We start from the raw sequence: 22,221 nt of genomic DNA, 5'->3' as shown, positions 1-22,221 counted from the left end.
CTTGGCAATCTTCTTATAACCTAGGCCATCTTTATGTGGAGCAACAATCTTTTTTTCAGATCCTCAGAGACACTAACGAGTCACATGAAACTGGGGAGGGAAAATGGCTAATTGGGCCCAATTTGGACATTTTCACTTAGGGGTGTACTCATTTTTGTTGACAGAGGTTTAGACGTGTCATTTCTTCAGTGTTGTCACATGAAAAGATATTATCAAATATTTACAAAAATGTGAGGGGTGTACTCACTTTTGTGAGATACTGTGTGTGTATGTATATGTGTGTGTATGTATATATATATATATATATATATATATATATATATATATATATATATATATATATATATATATATATATATATATAACAGCACCATCAATATTTGAATTCTAGATAGGCTCCATTTCCAGCAGCCATCACTCCAACACCTTATCCTTGAGTAATCATGCTAAATTGCTAATTTGGTACTTGAAAATCACTGGCCATTATATCAAACACAGTTGAAAGCTATTTGGTTCTAGGGTTGCAGCGGTATACCAGTTTGACAGTATACCACGGTTTGAAAATCGACTGTTATCATACCATGTACATTTGCTTAACTACGGTATTGGGAAAAAAATGCAACCAGATGGAGATTCTCACATGCACGTGCGCATCTCCTTTCCTTCTCGACTGTCTGTCAGACTCATCAACTTGCGCCCCACACACACACATGCAGCAGATGTCAGAGAGAAGCGAGGCGAGGGGGTCTGACATGAGTGTGTGTGTGTGAGTTAAAGCAGTGTTTCTCAACTGGTCTATTCGGACTGGGTCGCGGACACCAAGGAAATAACAATGCCATGGTTTCTCCCATTGAAGATATTTCGGCAGCCACCCAAGGGATCGACTATTTAGGACTGCCGAGGCGGATTTAATGATAATCTCGCAAACAGCTAAAGACTTCTCATCTGCACTTTCGCGAGTGTAACGAGCTCGCTCTATCATCTGCTCTTCTCTCTGGTGCGCGCGTTCAACAACTGGGCTTCCCTCGATATTGCGGAGCGCAGACATCAAAACTGATGTATACAATATTACCAATTTCAATTCTAGTGAGACTTTTCTAGTTTAAAGTGTTACGGAGATTGTCAATTCGAACCTCACAAACAGTAGCAGCCCTGACATGCACTGAGGAAAAGAGCAACACTGTGCTATGCGGCAAAAAAAATTACCATCACCTTTACAAATTTGTTTCAGGATTTTACATGAGTAAAAGAAACTGTTATATTTTGACAAAATGTTATAGTTTCATAGGAAATAATCTAAAGGTAGAATCTATTAGACCTCATTTTATATCAACAGTGGCAGTTGTAGTTAAAGTTTCAAGATGTGTTTCAGCTAATATTTATTTTTCATAAATTCATTTATTATTACTATTATTTAAGACTAGCACACTGACCTAACCATGGTAATGAGGAGCCTTTCCTTCTGTGTAATATGTGTATAAATATTTAATATTAGGTAGCAGACGGGATAATAATGGGCCCATATAAGTAAATATGCTCTTCAATTTTTAAAAGGGGGAGAGAAAACTTCTTGTAGATTTTGACATCAACAACAAAAATAATGTCACTTGATGCACGTCCTTGTACTGGAAAACCATGAACAAAACTATGCAACATAAAAGGAAATGCAACCCAGGATACATTATATACAGGTTATGTTTAATCTATGGCAGGTCGCCACTTGATGTCCAATGTAAAATCTGTCCTGAGTTAAAGGTAAAGACAGGAGCAGTCTGGCTGTGCTGTCGTGCACCTACAGTATATATGTTAACTCTTAATAATCATAGGACATTACTTTAAAAGCTCACACAGCTGATGTTATTTTTCATTTAGTAGTTAATTTAACATGCTATGCTAACATGTAAACTAACATGCTTTAGTTATATAACATGTTATAGTTACATGATATTTTTTATCATGTTTATAATTCTGTTTATTATAATTCTGTTAGCTTTCTTATGTTTTCTATTTATTTATTTTCAAAAGGGAGAATTTTTTTACACATCAATAAAATAAATGGTTTAAAGTTTAAATTATAATAAAGTGTTTGCTCAAAAATAAATAAATAACCCTTCTGTTTTCACTGATAATAGTAATTGTGTAATACCGTATACCGTGATATTTTCTGAGACGGTTATCATACCATGAAAATCTCATACCGTTGCAACCATATTTGGTTCATTAAAACGAAGCTTAACATTGTGTTTGTGTTCGTTTTTTAGCTGCCACAGTATGCAATAGACTGGCATGTCTTAAGGTCAATATTAGTTAAAAAATGGCAAAAAAGAAACAGCTTTCTCTAGAAACGCATCAGTCAATCATTGTTTTGAGGAATGAAGGCTATGTAATGCTTAAAATTGCCAAAAAAACTGAAGATTTCATAAAAAGGTGTACACTACAGTCTTCAAAGACAGGACTACTGGCTCTAACAAGGACAGAAAGAGAAGTGGAAGGCCAGATGTACTACTAAACAAGAGGATAAGTACATCAGAGTCTCTAGTTTGAGAAATAGATGCCTCACATGTCCTCAGCTGACAGATTCATTGAATTCTACCTGCAAAACACCAGTTTCATTACAACAGTAAAGAGAATACTCAGGGGTGCAGCCTTATGAGAAGAATTGCAAAGAAAAAGCCACTTTTGAAACAGAAAAAAAAAACAAAAAAAAAGAAACTGTGAGAAAAGAAACTGATATTGAACAACAGATAATTGGAAAAGAGTGTTATGGATCTTAACCCCATTGAGATTTTGTTGGATCAGCTAGACTATAAGGTACGTGAGAAGTGCCCGACAAGACAGCCACATCTATGGCAAGTGTGGGGTGAAATGTCACCTGAGTATCTGGACAAACTGACAGCTAGAATGCCAAGGATCTGCAAAGCCGTCATTGCTGAACGTGGAGGATTTTTTGATTCGAAATCTTTGAAGTAGTTTAATAAGTTCTAGTTTTATTTTTGAATTGTAATAGTAATTTTTTACTGTATTAATGTCCTGACCATATATTGTGATCAGTTGAATGCCACTTTGGTGAATAAAAGGGCCAATTTCTTTCCATAAGAGCAAAATCTGTACATTATTCCAAACTTTTGGCCGCCAGTGTATTATCATACCTACTCATCAAGGTATTTAGAGTCATCTTTCTTACTTCTCGTATCATACTGAAATCTTAAAATATTTTTATGTCATATCAATGTTTTTTGTCTATTGTTTATTTATTTGGCAAGTAGTCTTTTAATAAGGGGGGTAATGAGGAGTTAGATGGAAATTTTTGCAAAATAAACACCAACAGAACTCGGACAAAAAGCAGCTGTTTCTAGAGATCTTGAAGACTGTGATTTTTAAAACTTTTAAAAGTAAAATAAAGAATAAATAAAAGTATGCTATCATCTCAAATCCAAACGTTCACCGACTCTAACTCAATTACCGACCCCTTTTGCAGTGACGTAAATATCTTAGTCTACAACAGCAAGTATAAACTTACTAATGCAAATGAATTAAGAACATAAGTACAATTGTAAATATAAGCATAATAATAATTCAAATGTAAATATGAACCATTACCTCTAAAAAGGTATAAAATCCCAAAAAATGTTAGTTTCATAATAAATCCACAACACAGGGTTTACACACCCATATGTGTACATAAACAATGCTAGTGAATGAGATCCACTGTGTGGGAATTCCCAGTGAGAACAGAGAAGCTTAAACACAAGTGCATATCAGTGCATCCTGTAGGATCAATATTGCTTTTTGTGGAGTAAAGACAGCTTTATAGATCTCTGTAATGTATACCATGTGTGGCCTGTAGCCTACATAAATTAACTGTTGGTGTGTGAACAAGAGATGGAGACAGTGTCATTATGAGAGTTTGTTTTCTGATGTCAAACACAGAGCCTGACTGCTCCATCAGCCTGAGGATACTTGAGCTTCAGTTCATTGGTGGAGTTCGTGTTTCAGTCCAGCACTAGTTAATTATTCAAGCTAATGGTATTTTCTCAGAGCTGTCAGATAATTTGTTATGTATCCTATACTGCTCATTATAAAGTGTCTATCTGGTTTCCTCCTGCAGTGAGACACTAGGGAAATGCTGCTTTTGGATTGCACCATGTTTTGGGGATGGGTGTGTATACAATATCTTAATTTCTGTAACAAAAATTTTGAACTTTGGAACAGCCACTTAATGTCAACAGATATACAACGACATAGTTTTAAGTGGCTAGTTCAGTCTGTCATCATTTCATGTGACATTCTTGTGTGGACACAAAATTAGATGTTAATCAGAATGTTAGCCATTCACCTTCATTGCATCATTTTTTACAACACAATGAAAGTGAATTGTGGCTGGGGCTGATTAACATTTTTGTAAGAAAATGGGTGAATGATCGCTTATATTTTAATAATATTGTGTGCCCATGTTTTTACATATGTTACATGTAAATATTATGATTCACAATAACAAAAAAGGCCTATTATATCAAGAGCGACAGAAGCAAAACTACAAGAGATTTTCAACACCAGGCGTGAAACAAATGTTTGTCAGCCTCTCTGAAAAGTGTGCATACCTGAACGTAAGTGAAATGGACATTAATTAGCATGTTATATTGTAAAATACAGCTCATCTGACAATACTTCTGACAATTTCTGTTTTGACACCAATGACATAAACAGCTCAATGTCTATTTGAAATGCCAGCTCTGGAAACAATGTACAAGGGAAATCTTACATAATGTTTTCTTAAAAAAAAAAGAAAGTAAAATAAATCGACATAAACAGCAAGAAATTAATATAGTAATATACTAACTTGTGTTGCATAACTTGTGTTGTGAGTATGCTGTTTCCGCAAAAAACATGCTACACTCAAGGCAATATCTTAAACTTACAAAAAATGGAAAATTAATAACTTTAAAGCATAAATAATTCTGAATAGAGTAGGCTAGCCTCTAAAGTGTAGCTTTTACTTCACTATTCATTTATTTTAGGAGCTTAGGTTTTCACAACATGGACAGTTGTACAAACTTTAATCAGCCTATCTTTTATATGTTTTCTAAATGTTTAAAGTAAGAAAATATTATTTTTTTCCCCTAAATGTTTGAACATTTGATTAAAGTTTGGTCTGTTACAGTTTTTGTCATTTTGCACATTGTCATCACCTGAAAGATATTTTCAGTGACTAAAATGATATGCCATTTTAGAATTAAACTGACTAAAAATCATTAATAAGACATGTTGAAATATGAACTAATTTTTAAGAAACTTTTCGTATGTTAATGTAACCTAACCCTATAAAAAATAATAAATGGTGTAATAATTAACACTGGAAACATTTTCAATTTAACACCTTATTCCCGCCTTATTGAATGTGTTGAGGGGCCATTCAAAAAGAGTGCATTCTTGTAAAAATTCTGCACTTAAAAAAAATATAAAATAAATATATATATATACACACACATACACACTGGCAGCCAAAAGTTTGGAATAATATACAGATTTTGCTCATATGGAAAGAAATTGGTATTCAACTGATCACAATGTATAGTCAGGACATTAATAATGTGGAAAATTACTATTACAATTTGAAAGAATGTTCAGAACTTAAACTACTTCAAAGAGTTCTTATAAAAAAATCCTCCATGTGCAGCAATGACAGGTTTGCAGATCCTTGCCATTCCAGCTGCCAGTTTGTCCAGATACTCGGGTGACATTTCACCCCAAGCTTCCTGTAGCACTTGCCATAGATGTGGCTGTCTTGTCGGGCACTTCTCATGTACCTTATAGTCTAGCTGATCCCACAAAAGCTCAATGGGGTTAAGATCCATAACACTCTTTTCCAATTATCTGTTGTCTAATGTCTGTGTTTCGTTGCCCACTCTAACCTTTTCTTTATGTTTTTCTGTTTCAAAAGTGGCTTTTTCTTTGCAATTCTTCCCACAAGGTCTGCACCCCTGAGTCTTCTCTTTACTGTTGTACATGAAACTGGTGTTTAGCGGGTAGAATTCAATGAAGCTATCAGCTGAGGACATGTGAGGTGTCTGTTTCTCAAACTAGAGACTCTGATGTACTTATCCTCTTGTTTAGTTGTACATCTGACCTTCCACATCTCTTTCTGTCCATGTTAGAGCCAGTATTCCCTTGTCTTTGAAGACTGTAGGTCACACCTTTGTATGAAATCTTCAGTTTTGTATAGCCTTCATTCCTCAAAACAATGATTTTCTGGAGAAAGCTGTTTCTTTTTTGATATTTTTTTACCTAATATTGACCTTAAGACATGCCAGTCTATTGCATACTCTGTTAGCCTAAAAAACAAAAACAAAAACAATGTTAAGCTTCATTTAACAAACCAAATAGATTTCAACTGTTTGAAAAAATAAATTCTAGTACCAAATTAGCAATTTAGCATGATTACTCAAGGATAAGGTGTTGGAGTGATTGCTGCTGGAAATGGGGCCTGTCTAGATTTGATCAAAAATGATTGTTTTTCAAATAGTGATGGTGCTGTTTTTTACATCAGTAATGTCCTGACTATACTTTGTGATCAGTAGATTGCCACTTTGGTGAATTAAAGTACCGATTTCCTTCCAAAACAGCAAAATCTGTACATTATTCCAAACTTTTGGATGCCAGTGTAGATAAATAGATATTTGTCCACTTGCATTCTAAGACGCTCTCAAATGAAAAACAATTTAAATTTGAAAACATGTCTCGATCAGTCCACTTTGCTGCAGTCTAGCTGTTTTTGAAAGAATGCATCCTGTGTGAAAAGCAGCAAAATCTATATTCTGGCACAATACACATGGCATATCATTAGAACAGTAGCTAAATCTGTACATGGGTGTCTCAGTAAGCAGAATTTATATTCTACCTCTAGTCATCTTTTTGTTGTTTGTTTGGCATCCTTTATTTCCTCTCTGTTTTCCTAAATTTGTGTTACATGATTTAATCATCTGTGTAATGAAAAACAAATTGGTTTGGCACAACGTGTGTGTGCGTGCGCATTATCATCCATTTTAGTGCGATTTCGCTTTCACGCCACGGACCAGGCTTGTGCCGAGGACAGGGCTGTAGAGCTAGAGGCGGATCAATGAAGTGTAAAAAATGATGACATTGGTAGCAACTCTCAGAGGTATTTGCACATTTCCTGTTGTGTGAAGGTCTTCATTTGATGTTATTAAGAATTTGGTACCACAGGCAAGAAGGTGTCCCCTTGAAGACAAAACATTTTTCATTAATTATACAAACTTGCATGGAATTGTTTGCCACCCAGTTGCATCATAATGTATAGAACTACACACATAGACAGCCTCTTTTCACGACTGTAAACTTAATCGCAGTGCTAGGTTCCCATGAGCCAGTATATATTGCGGCTAATTTATTATCTTAATGACATAAACTTCTTTTAAAGACTGTTTTTGTGCAATAAAGTCTTAAATGTTAATGGCAATTTTTATTTTTTGGGGAAAATGTTTACAATAATTTTTTAATGGAAAGGTACGCACAAAATGTTCCCACTCTCTGAGAGATATTAATGAATTAAGTGTCCTGAGATATATCATCTGTCTTTGTGACAACTCTAGACTCTAAAAAAATGTGTCTGCAGACCACGGACAATGACACTTTCAACTGTCAATCATTTTGCGTGTGCTCATTGTATTGTAGTTGCTACAAATTATTGAGATATAATGTCATTGAGACATAATGCCATTTTTAAGCAATGTTGCCATGCAAGCCATGTTGCCATGTTGTCATTTGAGGGTGCTATGTCTCAATAAAACTCATTTGGTATCTTTGGAGTGTGGTATTCTGAATAGAGGGGGCGTGGCTGATCCAACGGCTCAGTTTCATGGAAGTAGAACGGCTAAAATTACTAACAGCACCTTTAAGTGCAAAGTACTGTTCTTTTAAAGCTGTGATTACATGTCATTACGTGTAAGTCATTTTTCTTCATTATTGGCACAGACACCGAGTCCCGCACTGGGCAGATCTGTAGGCAGGTGATTCCAGGGTTGTAACAGGTGGTCAGGAGACATGTCGTACTAGTGACTTGCATCTTTCAGAGATTAACTCAAGTTGCCATATTTTAGTTTAGACCAGTGTGACTAAAAGTTAATAAGTACGCATCTAATAACAGAATGAAACATGACCACTGTGTAAAATAGGGCCATGAAATCAACATGACAACCATGCAAGGGATGCCATCCAAGTTTTATTAATTATGTTTAAATAAACTTTGGTCTGCAATGAATCAGAAGTCTAATAATAGCAACAAAAATCATAGTCTTCAAAATTTTGAGTGAATTTCTTCTCTTTGCACACTGTTGCAAATACAACATGAAATGTATTTACAATGTATTTGTAACTTCCATAATGTTATGTATATTACCAAGTGAAACCAAATATTCAGCTGCTAATTATGACGGGTGGGACTTTATTTTATATATCATGATTTTATCGGCTTAAAATATTATTAGTGGTACTTGCTTTAGAAATGTGCCACAATTAGCTAACTATTACTCTGAACTTCGTTTGGGTATTTTTTTTAAATCCCTTTTTCCCATTTCTTCTTCTTCCGCCAAATGTTTGGCGTGTAACTTGCACCATTTGTCCTACTCCATGAATGAGATATCAAATCGACCAGCTTAATGAAGAGAGGTATGCTAAGACTTTAATAAACAATCAGATGTACGAAAACAGGCAAAAAATTGACCTAATATTAGAAATGGAGCAGATGGGGTGGACTCTTTTTACTTAAGGCAATTTTACATCCTACCACCTACCAACCACCCAACACCATATTTCAGCACCAGAATATCGTTAAGACATGGGGGTGGGCTCTTTTGACTTTGGGCAATGTACTGAGGCCCTTGGTGAGACATGGTGCAGGCGATTTGGTGTTTTTTTTTTTTTTTTTTTTGCCACTACAAGCAAATGAGCATATACGTTAATATATGGCTCAGTTAGTAGAGCGGGTCGGCCACTAATCGCAGGGTTGGTGGTTCGAATCCTGGCCCACATGACTCCACATGCCGAAGTGTCCTTGGGCAAGAGACACCAAGTTGCTCCCAATGGCAGGCTAGCACCTTGCATGGCATCTCTGCTGCCATTGGTGTATGAATGGGTGAATGAGTCACAGTGTAAAGCGCTTTGAATACCGTTAAGGTTAAAAAGGCTCTATATAAGTGCAGACCATTAACCATTTTGATTTAGATTATGAAACAAATGATAGGGTCAATTCAGATTTCAGAGTCTTTAATGAAAGTGGTCAAATCTGACTCATCTTTAAAATGGTTTATGACCATCACAAATTGTATAATAGACCACACAGCTTATAATTGCTCAGTTAAGATAAAAAGCAAGCATTATCTCACTCTTTCTTACTCTTGCTCTTTCTGTCTTCTCTTACAGTGGGATTGGCAGAAACTGGCCCTGGGCATCAGGAGGAAGCAGTATTCTGGCTGAATACGGGACGCTGCATTTGGAGTTTATGCATCTCAGTGCACTTTCTGGGAAACCTGTGTTTGCAGAGAAGGTGAGTAGCAGTTCAGGCGCTACGCCTCGCTACTGCATATAAAGACATTTAAACCACACTGAACTAAATCTGAACTGCATGAGGCTATGTGTTGTTAGAAGAGTGACCACAGTGACCCAGAATGACCTCTGTTCATAACCAAAGCATTTATATTGAAGCTCTTTTTGGGACAATCCTCAGATCTGATTCTCTGGGAATAAATCGGCTGACCTGACCTTCAATATAGGCACAGACAGATGGCACTATTACAAGAACTAAATGAGGCTGTACAAACTGCCAAAGTGACCTAGTGTATAGATTTACGAGTGCTGTCTTTTAAAGGAAGACTCCAGCCGCATAAAGACAATTTGTACAGCATTTTCAATATTATAGTTTACTGAATATGTGTAGCCATGTTGTAATAATTTTATTCAATGACTTTAGCAGTATGTGCTTTGCTCTTTCAGGTTATGAACATTAGAAAGGTGCTGAATCGTTTGGACAAACCTCAAGGATTGTACCCTAATTACCTGAACCCTAACAGTGGACAGTGGGGCCAACGTAAGTAAAAAAATAAAATAAAAAAAAAGACATACATATGTTTAGTCATTCTGTGTCTATGTGCTATTCTCAAGAAATTGCTACTGTAGTTTGTGTTTCTCCAGAAATTTCTAATTGAAACAGTCATGATTATAATGAATGTTTTTATCCTTCAACTGTCTAACAAAATGCTTTGGAATTGATTTACACGTGCTTCTCTTACAGACAGAGTGCTGTTTTTTAAACAGAACACCCTCTTTTACTAATTCCCTGTGGAAACATTAGGCCTATTTAAAGCCAAACCTAACATAATATTTGCTTTGGACTGAACAAGACTGAACTTTAAGAGGGTGTGTGTGTGTATTAAATACCTCTATAAGTTCGTTGCGTTTAACGCAGCAGTAGGTCAGAGGTGAGCGAATAAGAAGCAAACCCTCACGCTCTGTCTATAACACCTACAGAAAAACACTCAAAGGGCCTTCTTAAGAACTGTCAGGAAACATTTTCTCATTTTGGTCGCTAAATAAAGGCAGTAGTAACCTGCTATGCCTTTAAGATGAGTGGCTTTTAAACTTTTTTGTAGTATTTACTGTGGGTTTCCAAATTAACATTCATTTCACGTTTATCATGCAAATGCATATTAAACAGCTAGTAGTCTCGCATGGCCTGAGTTCTTACTAACGATGTAAGTCTGGTCTATATTGCTGGTCCAGCAACCGACCATTTAGACAGGAAGAGACTGTCTTAGCAACAGGATAATTGACCAACCACAGTTCACTTAGGGGTGGTTAAATCTGTAATCGTATATAACACTTTATAATGCTTTTTTGCTATTATGTTTCTCAAACAAACATTTGCTGTCATAAACCTCACAAACTTTGTTAAAGCCAGTGGATATTCTATTTATTTCTCTGGACCACTCATTGACCCCATTTACATACACTTAATAAACGGTTTATATAAGGATTTTTTTAGAAAGCAGCGTTCTCAAAAAACATCATGTAAATCAAATGCTTCTTTTCTTTTCTCATGAAGCACTACAACACATTTTTTAGATGTTAACAGGTACATATGTCTTGCACACAAGGAAAGAGAATGTTAACATTTTTTATTTTTAATTTCAAGAGGAAAGGGGTTAATTTAGGGATTTTTCTGGCTATTTTTGTATAATTTGTGTCAAATTCTCAGGTCGTGATGTACAGGGTTTATCTTTCCATTGAATTGCAGTGCCTCTACGTCATGGGTGTTCTCAATATTATACATAAGGAGGCATGTCCTTCACCCTTTGACAAGCAAGTGCCACAGGTGTTGTTGCCATGCACGTGACCAGCTCTTCAATCTCTCAAGGGCCTCAGTCAGTTGAGAGAGTTGATAGTACCGTGATGCGAGTCACGGTTGTGAAATCTTCATCAGACACTCCATGAATGTGTGGTTGTGTGTTTTAAGAGACACACACCCACACATTCTAGATGACAAAACAGTACCACAAAGTGGTAGATCTCTCACCTTACTACAAACATCCCATTCTCTCTGTACTTCCCATGTTAATTATGCAACACCGCAGGAAATACACAGACCCCTAATTTTTAAGTTCAGCCTCTAAAAACCCATGTACATCAATAGAATGGGATTTTTTATTCTGGTCCTAAAGTTTCCAAGATTACAGATTTAATTTTCAGATTTGTGCATCCTTGCTCAGATGGATTTATTGCCGTCTTAGTCTGGAGAGCAGTGCAGTCTGAACTTCATGGTCAGCGCTGACGCAGGCGCTTCAACACTGATGATGAAGAGTCAGAGGAAAACAAAGATACCGCAGTATGTGTAGTCGAGATAACACAAGCAACGCTACAGAGTGAAAAAGGACAGGCTTTGGAGCTGTCAGAATTTAACGAGGGTTTCTTTTTGTGCATCGGAGCAATTCTTTCTTTTTTTTCACTTTGACTAAAGTCGTTTGTTTAGAAGATCATAAACAAAAATTATCTGAGATGGCAGCTGGCCCAAGGGAGATGGGATGATAACACACAGCTGCATTATAAAATAGCTGTCAGTTTTTTGCTTCACACAAGTAGACAAGCACAGTCTTGGAGGGTTTCCACATGGGTCAGTTGTCACCTGTGTGGTTGAGATGCTTGTAGCTCCAGGGTTGACCTTGGTGAAAGAACCATCTTTAATATTGCTACATCTACCCTTCTTTTACCCTTTCTTGTTTTATGTTCATCTCCTCTCTTTTCTCATCCATCAAAATGTTGTTGCAGTGTCAGGAATTCTTAGTGTCTTTCATATTCGGTCTCTTACCAGTTTAGCCTCTACATGTGACAAGACAAAAGCTCTGTTCTAAAAACAATTGGTTTCTGAACAGCACTACGGTATAGCGTTCACATCTTTTTAACCACCTGAGACCTCCGCGTGACCTCTGTGTGAGTTTTCCATTTCCCTTTTTGATTTATAACTAGTTGCACCTAATAAACAAAAAAATTTCTAGAGCAAAAAGTTTTACTAAAAATGTATGTCCACATATTAGGACAGTGAGACTATATTGTGACATTTTAAATAACACTAAGCGATAGAAAGTTGTTTTCGTCACATTTTTTATAATGTTTCCAAGAATGTTGGTTATTTATGTTTGTGAGACTTTACAGACTGTAAAGCTGAATAAATAATTCTTATTCAAAGTAATGTCCAGCATCATCCTGATGAATCTATGTACTGATTATCATTGTCCCATGTCTGTCAAACATGTTGAGTGGTCCAAACATCATCTGCAGCCTGAAATTAAACTTTTGGTCAGATTTTGGGATTGAATGCACTTAGCTGCATAGAAAGCTATAAGATGCTCCCTTGCTCCCTATTTACTGAATTACTTAACCTCCAGTGTTCTGTCTGTCTTCACTGGTCTCAGAACAGTTTGAAATGCACCTTATTTTCATCCTAAAGCCTACGAAAGCAAAATTTTTCAGCTTTTGGATGAACCCATTTGTTCTCAATGTGAAAATGCATATAATGTAATATATAACAAAATATATATTAAAATGAAGTGAAATGACCCACTGATGTGTTAGAGTAGAAAAGTATTCAAAATAATGAAACTGTTTTTTCTACCACCCCTGTGGTACATACGGTACCGCAGGGGCGGCTGTGGCTCAGGTGGTAGAGCGGGTCGGCTGCCAATCGCAGGGTTTGACACGACTCCACATGCTGAAGTGTCCTTGGGCAATACACTGAACCCCAAGTTGCTCCCAATTGCAGGCTAGCGCCTTGCATGACAGCTCTGCCACCATTGGTGTGTGAATGTGAGTGTGGATGGGTGATTGGGACACAGTGTGAAGCGCTTTGATAACCTCTAAAGTTAAAAAAAGCACTATATAAGTGCAGACCATATGTTTATCAGGGGGCTGACACACGAAAAATGAATAAATTATTTAATGCGGCATACCAAACAAAACTAGAGACTCTCCTCTTTATAACAAATAGGTTTCAATGAAAAAACGTAGAGATTTCTTACCAGAGGCATTTTTGTCGGCACTGCATCCGTAGGAGCGCTTCAAGGAAATCAACATGACTCAGTGCAGCAGAAGTTAACCCTTTAAATGACTGTCTAGAATCTTGTGAACAGTATTCAGATGGTTTTAATTCGTTTAAATTATGCGCTGCATATAGCAAAGTCAAAATACAACATCCATGCATGTGGACACGGGGATGCACCAGGTTAATGTTAATCTTTTTTTGTCCTAACCACCAAACAATTCGATTTATTGTCAGTAACTTAGTTTCTGTTTTCATTGCGTCACTCTGGGTAGCACCACCCACCATGAAATTGTGTTTGCAAATCATGCTCTACATAGGTGTATATTGAACATCAATTATGTTCTGATTGGATGTGATTCTGTCACTTCATGTAACATTTAGCTTTCAGTGGGGACCTAAAAATTATTTGACACTGGAAGCTTGTTACTCTTCTGAGCTGCTTTTGCTTCCATTGCGATTACTGACCTATTAACCTGGGTGCCGAAAAAATATGCACTGCTTCTGCTCTGCTTCTCCATGCTGTGTGTAACAGGCTTTAGAATGTCTAAAAAGGAAGGACACTGAAACTATACCTTTTAATGCTTCCTTTATCAAGGTAAAAAAAAATTATGATGTGGGTCATCTAAATAAGCACAAACTCTGAAACTGCTATTTCTCAGTGCGGTCAGAGTCTCTTCTATGAGTCTCTTGAATTGACGTAAACCGCGCAAGAAAGTTTGAAATTGCTCTGGGTGATGCAGTCTCTTGAGTTGATAGTTTGCCGCAGCTTCAGATGATAATTTGACAGCTTGTGATTTGCTGATTCATAATGTATGTGACACAGTGTGTCATGGAGAAATCAGTGATACGCAGCTCTATTATGAACCGAGAGTTTGTTTTTTGTGAGTTAAAGATGGATCAATATCAAATATACAAATATGTGAGAGAGTGTAGTCTTAGTCGATTATACACAGCAACAAAATTTTACCTTTGTTTTTCAATATAATTGCTACAGAAATAGCTCGTTCCAGTGTAGCAGTGTTGCATTTCCTCTTGGTTTGGTTCGCTTTAACAAGGCAACGTTTCAAAATGGACCAAAACTGTCAATAAACGTCACATGTTAGCAAACTGTCCCCTTATTGGTCAGAATGTTTGTGTGCTGTTCCAGGATTTAGCGCATCCATTGATATAGGACTGGTTAAAATGGTATACCTGTAATAATTTTTTAAAATAATTTTCAAGTGTTGTTCATGTCACATTTATACAAAATGTCAAACGTTTTTGTTGCTTCCTGTTTGTGAATTTCAAGTGGATTGACTTTTCAGCTTGTGTAACAGCACACATCTCACAAATTCAAACTGATGGTGTCCGAATTTGTCATTATCTGAGCCACGACTACACGAGCACCAATGATTTCCACACGATTTCTCTTGGCAGGCAAAAATGCACCGTGTCCACCCCATCTAAGGAGTTAAAGACAACATGAAGCATAATTTGCATCACATTTTATGTTCCGTAATTTATTGTATTTCCAAGAAAAAATGATATTCTGTGATAAATAGCATAGGGCTTATAAGGGGCCGTGCAGACCAAATACGCATTTTTTTTTTTCAGTTTTGTGCTAATAAAAAAAAAAAAAATAGACACATTGCAACAAATATGATAGAACACAGGTGTCTTGAGACACATTTTTAAAAGCTCTTTTTGTTTGAACTTGACAAGGCCTCACTGAAAACGAGACACTGAAAAAAAAAAAAACGGTGTGACACGGCGCAATGGTCAAAGACGTCTGTCTAGTGCATCTTTACATAACTGTTTTTTAAAAAGTGCAGATGGACTCAAAAGCGTGTTGGTTTTGAAAAGCCCATAAAAAAAATTCCCAACTAATGAAGCCTTGTTTTTGTCAGCAGAAAACTCATTGTAAGTTATTAAAGAAAGCCAGTGTAAGTTGTTACATTTTGAAGAAAGGTAGTGAAAACTTTTTTTCTCTCTCTTTAGAATAACATGCAATGATGAATCATACACAATAAGAACATGTCAAAAAAGTACATTCAAAAGGGTCAGTTTTGATTTTGAAATTTTTTTATCAGGCTTATTTAAAAAAAAATGCATCTAATGGTAATAACCTGAGAAAAAGATATGTAAACAAAAAGACAATTTTGACATTAAATATAGATACTTTAGTAGTATTTACTATGTTAAATAAGATAATATTTAGTTTTAAATAAGATTTTAGTATTCTAAAAGCTTAAATGCTATGTTTTCCTTTCATATGTGAATAATGTCTCATGTGGTAGCAGTGTATGTTTAATGGTTGTCTGAGCTGTGGTTCGATTTATCTTGATGTATCTATCGCACAAACAAGTGCATAATGAGGTATAAATATTCATGAGCTAGATCATCAATCAGACAATCACACAACAAATTTCCAGTCCCGCAGATTTTCATCTCTCACACACAGTGGACTGGACAGCACTGAGCACCCTGCATTGCATCTCTGAACTTGCCACCAGGAAACACACATTTGTTTCTTCCTTATGCACACATGCATTCCTACACTGAAATTTCACTTGCTAAAACTTATACAGCATAACAGACAGTTCATATACTCTTTGGGTGGTTTGCACTTAGTGGTCAACATGAAATCAAAATGGTCCTGTTAACTTTCTGAATACATGTGTGTGGTCTTATTGAGCACTATTGACTACTGCATATTATTCTAGAGAACATATGTTTTTAATCTTTATAAACTTTTATCAAAATATAATCATTTGCTCCGTGTTTAAAACAACTTTCCTTTTCAACCGATGTCATATAGGCTGCGTGGGCAAGAAAAGTTATGATAATCTCTATTCAAATAGCCATTTAGGTATTGTTTTAGGCAGATTCTGTTGGTAATGCAGCCTGCCTAAACTCTTTACAGTAGTTTTGCATTAAGTTAGTGTCTGTTAAGCTGTAAGAGCAGCAATAGTGATAAAGATAGATTTGAAAAAGAAACGTTATCATTGGGACACATTGAGATGCTCTCAATGGTGAGCTTCACCTTCAGCCTCCACATCCTAGCCAAAAAACTCCTCAAAAGGGGGTGTTTCAGTGGTGTAGTCCTCCATAATTGACTGAAAACTCACATTCAGGTCTGTCTACATGTTGAACTCCCACTTTTCACATTCAAATAAATTCCCAATTAATCAAATGTGGCCCACCCTACTTTCTTTTTTTCTTGTTGAATATTCTGTTTCACTCATTTACTTAGTAAAGTAAAAGAAAAGAGAATTACATACATATATATATATATATCAATTGGAAGTGAATGAACCCGAATGGAGTCTCCTCTTCAGAGTTGTATCTTCACACAGCGTCTTTTAAAAGTGGCTCGAGATATGTATCAACCGGTTAAAGATGTCTCTCTAGTGTATGAATATTTTCAAAAATAGTCCAGATGGGACCCCTTTGGTGTTCAGGAATAGTGATGTCACAGTAGGTTCTGCTCTCTCTGTGTGCACCAACGGAGCAGCTGTAGGTGAGGCCAAGGGTTTGATGATTTTAAGTACACGTTGATGTTTTTTCGCTGCGGAGGCGGTCATGAATTAATATACCCCTAGTGACGTAGGGTAGTTGCGAGAGTAGAGAACGAACAGTAAATGCTTTTATTTGCTTTGGGGATTAAGTTTTGAGTTCTGAAATGAACAGTATGTACAGAGACGTGATCTGCCAATATGTCAAAATATCAAGGAAAAATGTATTCCTCCAGACACGACCTCTTTAAATGGGTTGTAAATGCCATTTCATGCCTTTAAAGATCTGATGTAGCTACCTAAAGAAATTGAAAAGGTAAAATCCCTATTTACCATTGCACCCATCAACTACACACTTAACACCATGGGAGACTGTCAATTTAGTATGTGTACTGTTAGTCACTTTGCATAAGTATGCATCTGCTAAATGACTCATAACAGTACATACCTGGAGAAAGTACAAATCAAATATGTACTGTTTGTCTTGCACAACAGCTCCAAACTCTTACAGGGTTCATTAATTATCCACTGTAAAGAAGCCATATTTCTGCTGAATATGTGTGCCAAGGAAGAGTTTTTCATCTATTTTCATCTGTTTAATGCAGACCAGACTGGACTATTGCACTGGCTCATGGTTAAGAAACAGTTTTTCTCTAACTCTCTGCCGGTTTTGCTGTGTTGCAGATCACGTCTCGGTAGGAGGTTTGGGGGACAGTTTCTATGAGTACCTGCTGAAGGCCTGGCTCATGTCAGACAAAAGTGATGAGGAGGGAAAGAAGCTCTACTTCGATGCCCTGCAGGTAAAGTTCACCATTACAAAGAGAAAAAGACCACAGAGATGTAACAGTCTACTGGCGATTTTAGAAAATGAACAGGCTATTGCTGACTAGATGAGAATATGGTTGACATCCATGTTTTTGAAAGATGCCTTCCTGCTAAATTGACTTGGGTCAGCAGGATTTTGAGGACATAGTTTGAGTACTAAGACTGAAATTGCCAATAGAAACACATGATTAACACAGTCGTGGTTTGAATTGATTCAAGACAAACACTAAAATTAGAAAAGTAGAAAACAATTGTCCAGATGAAAAAAACAATACAAGTACAATTAGTTAAATATATTGTACTGTCTTAAAGGGATAGTTCACTGTAAAATGAATAATTAAGTCACCTTGTTTTTACAAACCCAAATGACTTCCTTTCTTCCGTGGAACACAAAAGGAGATGGGTGTCTCAGTCACCATTCACTTTTTATTGTATGGAACAAAGAAGCAATGAAAGTAAATGGTGACTGAGGCTTCCATTCTGCCTAACATCTCCTGTTGTATTCCACAGAAGCAAGAAAGACACAACAGCATGAGGAAATTTGTTTACAAATAGGTACACATTCATTTGACACTACTTTTGAACCTTTACAGCTCATATTCATTCACCTCATGTGAAATATTTCATCTATTCGGACTAAAGTCCAATTAGTTCAATAACAGAAGAGGTTGTTCTGTATGGTTGTAAGAGGTTATTTTCTCTTCCAATTTTCCGAGTTCAGCTCTTCCCAGGTGAAATTCCAAAACAATTCTGCGGCTTGTGAATTGGAATACCACTTCACTTTATTTTCTGTAGAAAAGTAAAAAACGTGTGTGAGAGTAAGCTTTCACTAGCACTCTGCACGAGCAATCCACGAGAGCTTTGAAAAGCTGGTGTAAACTGATTGTTACAGACCACGAACTCAATCCTCACTTTCATTAGAGAGAACCATCTCAACCTGCCTAAGATAATGCTGTCTCACCGGCCACCTGTCTGGGAGCCTCCCCTGAGAGTGTCTGTCACTTAAACACACACATACACCAACTCTGGACTCCAGGCCAATCATCCAAGTAAAGAAAAGCGCTTAATGTTCGGTCACCTTCAGAGAGGGCTTATTGCATGGCCGTTCCATCCACCATACTGGCCTGGCATTCATTACCTCTACAGAACGCTTTTTATCAGAACTTTAACTCTTGCGGTATGGCCTGATTTCACCTAACTCATCTCACTTAACTACATATAAGCCTCTCAAGCATCTCCTTTCATCCACACCTCTCAGTCGAAGCATTCGATTATTAGCACCAGTTGGGAAAATAAAGAAGGCAGTTAGAGAGATGTATTGACTGTATCACCAGATACATACTGAAAAAAGGTCTTAGCAGATGCAAAAGTTTTAATTTGCGTGCCACATAATGTTGGGTTGGGAAAGCGACATTAAAAGTGTAACTTGCCAAGCTACAATCTACTCGTGATTTTTTTAACACAACAATATGGTTTTGTTTTTTAACCTTAGTAAATTCATTAACTAACAATGAACTAACAAGATTTCTGCAGCATTTATTTATATCAGTTAATGTATATTTGTAAAATTACAAATACAATTGTTCACTGTTTGATACAACCTTACTGTTAAGTGTTAACAATTTTAGCTAAGAAAAGTATATATCTAGCACAAAAACCATGAGAAATTTATTTTTTGGGTGATGGGAATAAACATATAAATTTCACTAAATAGTCATTTTAAAAAAACACTGTATTTATATTACTGAATCGAAAAACCTAATGATGGCACACAGCTGTGATCCTGATCTCTGCCATGATCTTCCTTACCTTAGGCCTCGAACTGTTCGGATGGCTCTTTTGAGAGAATGAAATCACTCCGAAGCCTTGAATATCCCCTTTTTTAATGGACAAACAAAACAAAAGCAAACAAGGACAAAGGTGTCCTTTCAACCCACATAGGATGAGTAAAACAGAGTTGAGGAAAAAAATAAAAACATTTTAATAGACTCAAAAACATTACCTGTTCAAATCGATTACATTCGGTTCTTTTTTGTGTGCAGGCAATTGAGAAGAATTTGATCCGGAAGTCAAGTGGCGGGTTGACGTATATCGCCGAATGGAAAGGTGGACTCCTGGAGCATAAGATGGGTCACCTGACCTGCTTCGCTGGTGGCATGATTGCTTTAGGGGCGGACGGAGCCCCCGATGATAAGACGGGCCAACAGATGGAACTCGCTGCGGAGATCGCCCGCACGTGTCACGAGTCTTATGCCCGAACTAGTGAGTAGGAGCTCTTTCATGTACAATTTTGGTAGTATTTGGAGCTGCTAAATAACTCAGAATTAAATAAATATTTAAATAAATCATAAATACTATTAAATGTATTATTAAAGTCTTAATGAGTGATGTGCCGATAATGTAACACTGAAAATGAAAAGACACGAAGCTCCTGCTTAAATAAAAACTCAACCCAAAGATAATGCAAAAATGAAAATGGATGCAAAGTAGTGCTGAAATGACATATAAGGGACATTTATTGATTTATTTGTGGTTAAATTATTAATATAATAATTGATTTAATCTATTTTCATTGTTAATATTTTCATATTGTTAATTATGCTAATTACTTTTCACCTGTTTAGCTGTTTGCTAGACCCTAAACAGACACATTTCTAAACATTTCTGAATTCAGTAAAGGCTTTTTACATTTTTAACATTGGTTTAACAAATACTTTAAAAAGTATATGATTATTTTGTTGTATATCTTTGTTGTAGCATGCACGTAGTTAGTATAGTATTTTCTTTTGCCGGCTTTGCTCAGAGCCAGATTGATTTATTACAGTCCCTGGTGAGAATTTTCAACAGTGTTCACCCATAAATCAATCTCCTCTGCCAATAATACAGTCACACACCCATTCTAGAGAATCCTTAAATCCTCTGCTGTTAACCCTGCACACACACACACACACACAAAGAGAGACACAAATCCTCATGACACTATCTTTCACACTCGTTAAACACACATACATTCACAGTCTTGTTCATAATGCGTAGGTGTTTTTATCGTACACAGATTACCGTTCCAGATTACGCCATAGTCCCTAATCCACATCCAATATCTCATTGTAATCCTGAAATCCCTTGTCAACATGGAAGTTTGAGCGATGATTTTGACGGCATGTACGTTTAAGGTATGAAGCTGGGCCCAGAGGCGTTCCGCTTCGATGGAGGAGTGGAGGCCATCGCCACACGTCAAAATGAGAAGTACTTCATCCTGAGGCCAGAAGTCATCGAGACGTACATGTACATGTGGAGATTTACCCATGACCCCAAATACAGACAGTGGGGCTGGGAGGCCGTACAGGTAAGAACTTGGTCTATTGCATGGATAAAACGGTGGACTATTGATATGAATGATATTTCTGTTACTCATTATTATAAGTAATAATAATTACAATCATTTATTAATAATAATAATTAGAATTACTATACATCATTATTACTATCATAATTACATATTATATTACAATTACTTTTCAAATCAATTAGACTTTAAGTGCAGTGTCTAAAAACATTTTTTAAATAATTATCCGTAATCACGAATTACAGAAATTCAATAAATGTGTGACCCCTGAAACAAAAAATATATATTTAGCATAAAGTGCATATATAAAGACTAATTGTACAATTATATTTTTGTCATTGCCAAATTATTTTTATGACAGTTTAATACACACCTCTCCTAATTCTCATTACCATAATGCAAAAAAAAAAATCTGTTTTTAATAATTCTATATTAGAGATCATATTTAAATTGTAAAGTATTTATACATCATGGGAGTATTTTTGTAGAACAATTAGAAATCACATGTAAAACATCCAGAGCACATTAGGATAACAATTAGGACAAAATGTCATAAAGTGGGAAACATTTTCTTGGTATGAAACTGGAGTACGAGTACAGACAGTGGGGCTGGGGGATATATAAAAGTGAGAACGTCGTCTGTTGCCGTGTGGATAAAAATGAGATTTGACGTACTCAAAACACATAATTACATAATGTCTCATGCATAGTGTGAAGCTGGTAAACATGTCCACACATTAGGCCAGGGAATGTAGGCCAGACACAGTAAGTCACAGTCAGGGTTTATCCCTGCCCTTAGACTGTCCCTGCACTTCAGCTCAGCAGGATTACAGACAATGCAGACTGCCATCATCTCAGAGCTGTGTAATTGTATCATAATGACTTCAGATTGCTATTGTGATGTGGCTAGCACCTCAGGCAACACATCACATCTCTCCCTTTCCCTCTCT

General features: G+C 36.4%; 1 protein-coding gene across 1 annotated transcript in view; it reads left to right on the top strand.

The window, feature by feature from the left end:
- The window catches only part of LOC127622257 (mannosyl-oligosaccharide 1,2-alpha-mannosidase IA-like), a 145,570-nt gene that overhangs the window by 111,249 nt on the left and 12,100 nt on the right, over nucleotides 1–22,221 (top strand). The window contains exons 6-10 of the mRNA XM_052096292.1: nucleotides 9,439–9,562; nucleotides 10,009–10,102; nucleotides 17,785–17,900; nucleotides 19,968–20,187; nucleotides 21,099–21,271. Of these exons, the coding sequence (XP_051952252.1) occupies nucleotides 9,439–9,562; nucleotides 10,009–10,102; nucleotides 17,785–17,900; nucleotides 19,968–20,187; nucleotides 21,099–21,271 (727 nt within the window). The remainder of the gene's footprint in view (nucleotides 1–9,438; nucleotides 9,563–10,008; nucleotides 10,103–17,784; nucleotides 17,901–19,967; nucleotides 20,188–21,098; nucleotides 21,272–22,221) is intronic.

The sequence above is a fragment of the Xyrauchen texanus genome, chromosome 28, assembly GCF_025860055.1.
Source record: "Xyrauchen texanus isolate HMW12.3.18 chromosome 28, RBS_HiC_50CHRs, whole genome shotgun sequence".
Classification (NCBI taxonomy): domain Eukaryota; kingdom Metazoa; phylum Chordata; class Actinopteri; order Cypriniformes; family Catostomidae; genus Xyrauchen; species Xyrauchen texanus.
Note: the sequence above shows the minus strand (reverse complement) of the source record. Positions and strands in the feature narration are given on the sequence as shown.